This window comes from Chelonia mydas, chromosome 28, assembly GCF_015237465.2.
Source record: "Chelonia mydas isolate rCheMyd1 chromosome 28, rCheMyd1.pri.v2, whole genome shotgun sequence".
In the NCBI taxonomy this organism is placed as follows: Eukaryota; Metazoa; Chordata; order Testudines; family Cheloniidae; genus Chelonia; species Chelonia mydas.
Window position 1 is genome coordinate 1,796,617 of NC_051268.2, and position 9,436 is coordinate 1,806,052.

The 9,436-nt window shown below is 58.9% G+C and overlaps 1 protein-coding gene across 1 annotated transcript in view; it reads left to right on the plus strand.

Moving 5' to 3' along the window:
- Positions 1–5,620, plus strand: part of GUCY2D (guanylate cyclase 2D, retinal) — a 37,593-nt gene extending 31,973 nt beyond the window's left edge. Inside the window, exons 14-20 of the mRNA XM_043537182.1 lie at positions 606–798; positions 1,126–1,300; positions 1,797–1,895; positions 2,073–2,167; positions 2,380–2,465; positions 3,055–3,175; positions 4,024–5,620. Coding sequence (XP_043393117.1) covers positions 606–798; positions 1,126–1,300; positions 1,797–1,895; positions 2,073–2,167; positions 2,380–2,465; positions 3,055–3,136 — 730 coding nt within the window. The 3' untranslated portion in view covers positions 3,137–3,175; positions 4,024–5,620. The remainder of the gene's footprint in view (positions 1–605; positions 799–1,125; positions 1,301–1,796; positions 1,896–2,072; positions 2,168–2,379; positions 2,466–3,054; positions 3,176–4,023) is intronic.
- The last annotated feature ends 3,816 nt before the right edge of the window (positions 5,621–9,436 follow it).

Genomic DNA, 9,436 nt, shown 5'->3' on the forward strand with positions numbered 1-9,436 from the left:
CGGGGTCCGTCCCAGCCCCACTGATGCCCCCTGGTGGCACAGGTCGGTGGCGCAGGCTCTGGGGAGGCGGTGGGGGACTGGGGGGCCGTCCCGGCCCCACTGACGCCCCCCGGTGGCGCAGGTTGGTGGTGCAGGCTCTGGGGAGGCGGTGGGGGGCCGGGGAGGGGCAGTCCCAGCCCCACTGACGCCCCCCGGTGGCGCAGGTCGGTGGCGCAGGCCCTGGGGAGGCGGTGGGGGGACCGGGGGGGCCGTCCCAGCCCCACTGGTGCCCCCCGGTGGCGCAGATTGGTGGTGCAGGCTCTGGGGAGGCGGTGGGGGACCGGGGGGCCGTCCCAGCCCCACTGATGCCCCCTGGTGGCGCAGGTCGGTGGTGCAGGCTCTGGGGAGGTGGTGGGGGACCGGGGGGCCGTCCCAGCCCCACTGATGCCCCCTGGTGGCGCAGGTCGGTGGTGCAGGCTCTGGGGATGCGGTGGGGGGCCGGGGAGGCTGTCCCAGCCCCACTGACGCCCCCCGGTGGCGCAGGTCGGTGGCGCAGGCTCTGGGGATGCGGTGGGGGGGCCGGGGAGGGTCCGTCCCAGCCCCACTGACGCCCCCCGGTGGCGCAGGTCGGTGGCGCAGGCCCTGAAGATGGGGACTCCGGTGGAGCCCGAGTACTTCGAGGAGGTGACGCTCTACTTCAGTGACATCGTGGGCTTCACCACCATCTCGGCCATGAGCGAGCCCATCGAGGTGGTCGACCTGCTCAACGACCTCTACACCCTCTTCGATGCCATCATTGGCTCCCACGATGTCTACAAGGTGCTGCCCCCATCCCCGGGCCTGTGGGGTGGGGCCAGGCCTGGGGGGTGGGGCCCGGCCTGGGCGGGAGGCAGGGCATTGACACGGGGGAAGATCTTGACACAGGGGAATTGGGGACCCCAGAGATGGGGGGCAGTGCCTGGCGGCACAGGGGAACAGGATTGTCGGGGCAAGATTGGGGGGCCCAGCCAGGGGCAGGTGGAGGTTGGGGGGCAGGGGAGCAGAGATTTGGGTGGCAGGGACTGGGGAGTTTGGGGGCTCTGGGAGTGGGGCGCCCCGCAGCGGGAGGACAGGGCTCCCCCTCTGACCCCCGCCCCTCCCCGGCAGGTGGAGACCATCGGAGATGCCTACATGGTGGCCTCGGGGCTGCCCCATCGGAACGGGAACCGGCACGCGGGCGAAATCGCCAACATGTCGCTGGACATCCTGAGCGCCGTCGGCTCCTTCCGCATGCGCCACATGCCCGACGTGCCGATCCGCATCCGCATTGGCCTGCACTCTGGTATGGCGCGGGCACAATGCCATGGCCTCTGTGGGCCTCCGCTCATTCATGATGGCCGTGCCCCTTTTCCTCTGCCCTCCCCATGCCCCCACCACAGCTTACCGGATCCCCATCTGGAGTGGTACCATAATGGGGTCCTTCATTCCCCTCCACCGGGGAACTCTTTCCACCCCTACCCCTGGAGAGGTTTTGGTGTTAGCGGTGGGATCCCGGTATTTTCCCCGGGGTTTACTTCACCGAGTGGTGGTGGGGAATCAGGGCTGCTCCCCCCCCACAACCTCCCTGTTGGCTTGGGGCTGGCTGGGCCCCCCCCAGAGCAGTGGGGTTTGGAGATAACTCCCCACTGAGATTCAGGGGGCACCTCCCCCTGTCAGAACAATGGGTTCAGGCTCTCTGCAATCTCAGGCCACGTTGCTGTGTTGGTCCCGCCCAGGCCAGCGCCCTGTCACCCTGTCCGTCCCCCCCGTAACCCGTCTCCTGGCCTGTCTCCCCACAGGGCCCTGCGTGGCTGGCGTGGTGGGGCTCACCATGCCCCGGTACTGCCTCTTCGGGGACACCGTCAACACCGCCTCCCGCATGGAGTCCACCGGCCTGCGTGAGTCCCCCCCTCGTCCCCGGGGCAGCACTGGGGCGGGCGGGAGAGACTCTCCTGGGGTGGCGCCCAGGGGTGTTTGTATGTGGGGGGCGAGGGGGAGGGTGGACAGAGCAGAGGGTGGCGATTTTATTAGGGGTCCTCACCCCCCATGTTCTTGGTGCCCCCCGCCCCCCACAGCTTACCGTATCCACGTGAACATCCGCACGGTCACCATCCTGCACTCGCTAAAGGAGGGATTCAAATTGGACGTTCGGGGCAAGACGGAGCTCAAGGTAACGGCGCCCCTCACTCCCAACCCACAGCCCCTGCTGGCCCAGCCCTGCCCCCCGCAGCCCTGCCGGTGCCCCCCACTCCTGACCCGCAGCCCCTGCTGGCCCAGCCCTGCCCCCCGCAGCCCTGCCGGTGCCCCCCACTCCTGACCCGCAGCCCCCCCGCCACTCCAGCCCTGGGCTGACAGTCTCTCTCTCTCTCTGCCTTGCCGTAGGGCAAAGGTGTAGAAGACACGTACTGGCTGGTGGGACGAGACGGATTCAACAAACCCATCCCTACGCCCCCCGACCTGCAGCCGGGGTAAGAGCATCATGGGCCTGGAGCCCCCTCTGACCTCCACGGGGGGATGGGAGGGACAGGACGGGAGGGGGTGGGTGGCCACCGTCTGTGCCCAGGCCCGGAGGCCACCCTGAGAGGGGAGAGGGCCTTGAGGGAGATGGGAGGGGACGCCTGGAAAGAAGCAAAGTGGGATGGGGCTGGGAGCCAGGACTCCTGGGTTCTCTCCCTGGCTCTGGGAGGGAAATGGGGGCTGGTGGTTAGAGCAGGGGGGCTGGGAGCCAGGACTCCTGGGTTCTCTCCCTGGCTCTGGGAGGGGAGTGGGGGCTAGTGGTTTGAGCAGGGGGGGCTGGGAGCAAGGACTCCTGGGTTCTCTCCCTCGCTCTGGGAGGGGAGTGGGGGCTAGTGGTTTGAGCAGGGGGGGCTGGGAGCCAGGATGCCTGGGTTCTCTCCCTGGCTCTGGGAGGGGAGTGGGGGCTAGTGGTTTGAGCAGGGGGGGTTGGGAGCCAGGATGCCTGGGTTCTCTCCCCAGCTCTGGGAGGGGAGTGGGGGCTGGTGGTTAGAGCAGGGGAGCGGCCTGGGCACCAGGATTCACTCTGCCCCCCTCCTTCAGGGCGAGTAACCACGGCATCAGCCTGGACGAGATCCCCGAGGACCGGCGGAAGAAGCTGGAGAAAGCCCGGCAGAACAAGTAGTGAGGGAGGCCAGCGAGCGGAAAGCCAGGCTGGGCCGAGGTGAGGCCAGGGCTGGGGGACGGGGAGCTGCGATAACTGCCCCCCTGTGGATAAAGGAGCCCCCAGGAGCAACTCGGCAAGGCCAAGCCATGCTGGGAGACAGAGGCACCTGCCACGCCCCTCCTGGCTCCACCTCCTGGAAGGCGGGGCTACCCTGGGCTCCTCCCCCTTAGACACTCCATCAGCAGCCACCGGCAGCTCTTAATTTCTCCTCTTTCACCGGGAGCAAATCCCTAATCCCCTCCAAACCAGAGCCAGGTCCAGAAACCACAGGTCTATGCAAATGAGCACTGCTCTCATTTACATATTTGATTAATATGCACCAGATCATTTGCATAACTCCACCATATCGTTCCCCTTCACCCTCCCTCCGAATTTCCCCTCCAACAACCTCCCACCCCGCCCCGATCACAGAGCCCCCTCCAGGAGCCTGGTTCCACCCCCACTCCTATGGACTGACCCATAACCATAGAGACGAGGCTAGAATGCCTGGGACGGTAGCACCGCTCTAGCCATGAGCTCTATGGTCATGGGTGGCCTACAGGTTGCCCCCACTGAGGTCACCCCAATGCTCCATTCCATTTGGAGTCCTCCAACTCTCCTGAACCATAGAGGCGGGGCCCAGAACAGCCACCTACATAGAGCCACTCTGCCCACTCTATTGCCCTGGCCCACGCCCTATGGTCATGGACAGGCCCAACTCTATTGCATTTAGAGTCCTCCAGCTCTCCCTAGCCATAGAGATGTGGCCTAGAGTGCCTCCCCAATAAAAGCGGGAGCGGGGGGGAAACTGGGGGAGACCAAGTGGCTCTGATGTGACTAATTCTGCCTCCACCCCCCTTATCCAGATCTGCGGCCAAGACCACCTGACGCTTTCCGGTCAGTCCCTGTGGGCCTTTCTGCTGCAGGGCAGACTCAGATTGCTCCCCCGCCTCGACCCCATCACACCCTGCGGAAGGAGGATGGGCTGGGGCAGGCGGGCAACTGGTGCCGGTCACCAGAAATGGACTCGTCTTTGTGTGCGCTGGTCCCGCCTCCCCAGGTGCATTGTGGGACTGTGGCCCTGACCTAGGAATCGCTGTTTGCTTTGCAGCCGAAGAGCCAGGTGCATTATGGGACTTTGGCCAACCTGGGAAATTCCATGTACCTTCTACTACAAAGCCAGGTGCATTATGGGACTTCGGCCAACCTGGAATTTGCCGTTCACCTCCAATCAAGGTCCCCAGGTGCATCATGGGACTTCAGCCAACCTGGGAATTCGCATTCATTCCTGTAATGGGCAGTGTCCCCTGGGACCAGCCGTTCTCCCCCCTTTCTTCAGGGGTTCAGACTGTACCACTGCGAGGAGATGGGGGTGGCTGGGTGGTTTGTTCAGACCCTAATTGCTTTCTGCAGAGAACCCCGGACAGACACGATGGGGGAATGGAGCGCCGCCCCCATGGGGTTACTGTAGTTTGCCGGCTGAGTGCCGGGGGATTAGCTCCCTCTAGGGGCAGCAAAGGGAACAAAGTTTTGCTCCCTCTCTGCTAACAGATGTTTTGTGGGGGCTAGAGGTCCTGGGTTCAGTTCCCGCCCACGGCCATGCTGGCTGTATGCACGAGGCTTCCCTATCCAGCACTGTAGTATTTGGGCTCCCATATGACCCCAGGGGGCAGGGACTGGAGCATGGGGGGGGGGAATGTGGCACGGGACCTTTCCCCTCTAGAGGGCATCGGCTCCCGTCCGGCCTCAGAGTCAAGACTGCCCGGCTCAGGGGGGCAGGGAATGGGACACAGGCCCTTTCCCCTCTACGGGGCACCAGCTCCCATCCAGACCAAGGGCCGGGACTGGGGCATTGGGGGGTGGGAATGGGGCACGGGGCTTGTCCCTTCTAGGGGGCGCCAGCTCCCATCCGGCCCCAGAGCAGGGACTGGCTGGCTCAGGGGGGCAGGGAATGGGACAAGGGGGCTTTTCCGCATCTTCAGGATGGGAGAAAGCGATTGACTCAAGTGGGCTGGGAGTGAATCCGTCGGGGGCCAGGGCTGGATCCACCTGGTAACACTGAAATCTACTGTCTCCTCGTGGATTGCGTTTCCCTCACCGGCCGAGGTCTGGGCTGCGCTCTTCCTCCCACGGGGGGTTAAAACCACAGACCTTGCCCCCGGACATGCCCATCAGACCCACCCAGGATTGTCTCCTCATGCACCACGCGAACGGTGCCCAAGAGGAATGTGGGGGGGTCACGGCAGAGGGGCTGTCCTGGGGGACATGGGCCGACCCCCAGCTGGACTTTTCTTTACCCACCTGGCGTTTCAGGGGTTAAAAAAAGGGAAAAAAAATCTCACGCACATGCAGTACACACAGCTGGCCACTAGATGGCAGTCAGGACCCCCCCATCATAAAATCATCGAAGATCAGGGTTGGAAGGGACCTCAGGGGGTATCTAGTCCCACCCCCTGCTCAAAGCAGGACCTAATCCCCACCTAAATCATCCCAGCCAGGGGTCAAGCCGGGCCTTAAAAACCTCTAAGGAAGGAGATTCCACCACCTCCCTGGGGAACATCCCTCCTCGTGAAATAGTGTTTCCTAATATCCAACCGAGACCCCCCACGGCAACGTGAGACCATTGCTCCTCGTTCTGTCATCAGCCACCGCTGGGAACAGCCGAGCTCCCTCCTCTTTGGGACCCCCCTTCAGGTAGTTGAAGGCTGCTATCAAATCCTCCCTCGCTCTTCTCTTCCGCAGACTAAACAAGCCCAGTTCCCTCAGCCTCTCCTCGTAAGTCATGTGCCCCAGCCCCTGATCATTTTCGTTGCCCTCCGCTGGACTCTCTCCAATTTATCCACATCCCTTCTGTAGTGGGGGGACCAAAACTGGACTCAATACTCCAGATGTGGCCTCACCAGTGATGAGTAGAGGGGAATAATCACGTCCCTCCATCTGCTGGCCATGCTCCTACTCACACAGCCCAATAGGCCGTTGGCCTTCTTGGCAACAAGGGCACACTGCTGACTCCTAGCCAGCTTCTCCTTCATGGTAATCCCCAGGTCCTTACTATCCCATTGCTCTTAAAGGTGGCGGTGTGACTTTAAAGGGCACAATCTGTTGGGACAAGTTACCGAGTGGCGTGGGGTGAATACTCCATCCCTGGGCAAGTTTTCAGTCAAGATGGGGTATGCTTTTTTGTTTTTATAGAGCTTCTCTAGCACAAAAAAGGATTATTTTGGGGCAGGTCTTTGGCCTGTGGTCTCCAGAAGGTCAAACTACCTGAGCAAAATGTCCTGGCTGGCCTTGGAAGCTATGAACAAATATTTTTTTGCTCGTTTTTTGCTTCTTTGGGATGGGTAAAGAGAGCCTTCAAGGTTTGTTTTCTAATATATATATATATGAATCTGGGTGCTGGGGGATTAGCTCCCTCTTGGGGCAGTGAGGGGAACAACGTTCTGCTCACGCCCTGCCAACAGCTGCTTTGTGGGGCTGGAGGTCCTGCAATTGGTTCCTGCCTCCAGCCGTGGGGGGCTGAACGAATGTGGCTCCGCCCCCCGCCCTCTCCCGTTGGTTTTTGGTTGGAACAGCTTGGAATAGTAGATACGCTGGAGGGTAGGGATAGGATACAGAGGGCCCTAGACAAATTGGAGGATTGGGCCAAAAGAAATCGGATGAGGTTCAACAAGGACAAGTGCAGAGTCCTGCCCTTAGGATGGAAGAATCCCCGGCACCGCTACAGACTAGGGACCGAATGGCTCGGCAGCAGTTCTGCGGAAAAGGACCTAGGGGTGACAGTGGACGAGAAGCTGGATATGAGTCAACCGTGTGCCCTTGTTGCCAAGAAGGCCAATGGCATTTTGGGATGTATAAGTAGGGGCATTGCCAGGAGATCGAGGGACGTGATCGTTCCCCTCTGCTCGACATTGGTGAGGCCTCATCTGGAGTACTGTGTCCAGTTTTGGGCCCCACACTACAAGAAGGAGGTGGAAAAACTGGAAGGAGTCCAGCGGAGGGCAAGAAAAATGATTAGGGGGCTGGAACACATGAGTTACGAGGAGAGGCTGAGGGAACTGGGATTGTTTAGTCTGCGGAAGAGAAGAATGAGGGGGGATTTGATAGCTGCTTTCAACTACCTGAAAGGGGGTTTCAAAGAGGATGGATCTAGACTGTTCTCAGTGGTAGCAGATGACAGAACGAGGAGTAATGGTCTCAAGTTGCAGTGGGGGAGATTTAGGTTGGATATTAGGAAAAACTTTTTCACTAGGAGGGTGGTGAAGCACTGGAATGCGTTACCTAGGGAGGTGGTGGAATCTCCTTCCTTAGAAGTTTTTAAGGTCAGGCTTCACAAAGCCCTGGCTGGGATGATTTAGTTGGGGTTGGTCCTGCTTTGAGCAGGGGGTTGGACTAGACACCTCCTGAGGTCCCTTCCAACCCTGATATTCTATGATTCTAAGTCTTCGGCGTTCTCGGCCCTGCCGAATCTTTAGCCGGGATGACTTTTCTCCCCGTGGTTTGTTGGTCGCTTGAGTGAAATAGCTGCCCCCCACAGTTGTTATGAAATGGTTGGAAATGCCCTTGCCTCGTGATCAGGTTTCCTCTTGGCGGGGGCCTAACCCGCCCAGATCGTCAGTCAGCTACAGTGGCCTGTGAAAAACTGGGCCAAAAATAATCGTAACATGCCCGACCTTGCGGTCCAAGGATCCAGTGACCTGTCTGGAAAATTATCACAATGCCAGCCCGGGTGCACTTGGTTAATATTTGTCTATGGACAAAAAATATAGTCATAAAGGGCTTGAGGCTGATTGGCTAGGTTCTGCCACATGGGTTTTTGTCATTGCTCGACAGACTTGGTCAATAGTGATCTGCAGACAAACACCGCCCCCCCCCCAACCCAACACGAAACTCCCCTCCCGTAAAACCCACCCAGAGGTGGAGGCCAAGGGGCCACTGTACTCGGTCAATATTTCGGTGCAGTGGGAATGAGATGCCTCATGCACCTGGTCAGGATGTGTCTGCGGCGGGGAGGGGGCGGCGGGGGGGAACATATTTCTTAAAGGGATGGTCATTTTTTAATCTGTAGATTTGTTTTTCCTTAAAGGGGTGGCCACTTTTGTCTATGCTGCGTTTTTTCATGGTGGTTCGATTTACTTGGAAGATATTTGTCTACAGACAAAAAAAAACTTTCCGGGGGGGGGGGCTGTGTCTATCTCTTAAAGGGGTGGCCTGTGAATGGCCATCTTTCTCTACCCTGCATTTCTGATGACACTCAATGTGCTTGGTAAATATTTGTCTGCAGACCAAAAAAAATTTTCTTAAAGGGGTGGCATGTAATCATCCATCTCTTAAAGGGGTGGCCTGTGAACGGCCATCTTCCTCTACCCTGCATTTCTGATGACACTCAATGTGCTTGGTAAATATTTGTCTGCAGATCAAAAAAAAATTTCTTAAAGGGGTGGCATGTAATCATCCATCTCTTAAAGGGGTGGCCTGTGAACGGCCATCTTCCTCTACCCTGCATTTCTGATGACACTCAATGTGCTTGGTAAATATTTGTCTGCAGACCAAAAATTTTTTTTCTTAAAGGGGTGGCATGTAATCATCCATCTCTTAAAGGGGTGGCCTGTGAACGGCCATCTTTCTCTACCCTGCATTTCTGATGACACTCAATGTGCTTGGTAAATATTTGTCTGCAGACCAAAAAAAAATTTCTTAAAGGGGTGGCCTGTGATCGGCCGTGTTTTAAAGGCCCAGGAGGCTCACAGCTTTGAGGGAGGAGCCGGCCACCCGGTCTGGGGATCTGATTGTCTATCATTTTTCATAGACTCGTGTACAAATTGTACTTTTTTTTTTGCAATGACTTTTGGGTGTATCTTGGGGGGAGGGAAGCGGCCGGGGTGGCGGGGGAAGGGCAGGGGACTATATCTATATTTATAACATGTCGGGGTGGGCAGAGGAGATGAACTAGACACCTCACGACTGGGGTCGTTAATGACTGTATGTGACCATGTAAATAAAGGGTCAGGCTAGAGATTTCAAGGCGTGTGCTTCCCTGGGGGGAGTCATTCTTGCCACTCGGGGCTGACCCCGAGTCTGACCCAGGTCAGAACCTGGCCCTGCCCCAGGCTAATCTTAGTTCCCCCTGTGGTGGAGCTTGGGAACATCATCTCCTTTTGATGAGGGGTAAACTGAGGCACAGTGACCACAGGAGACTTATGCCTATTGAATATGGACAATAGAAGCCAGGAGTCCTGGCTTCCCACCCACCCTGCTCTAACCCACCAGCCCCCACTCCCC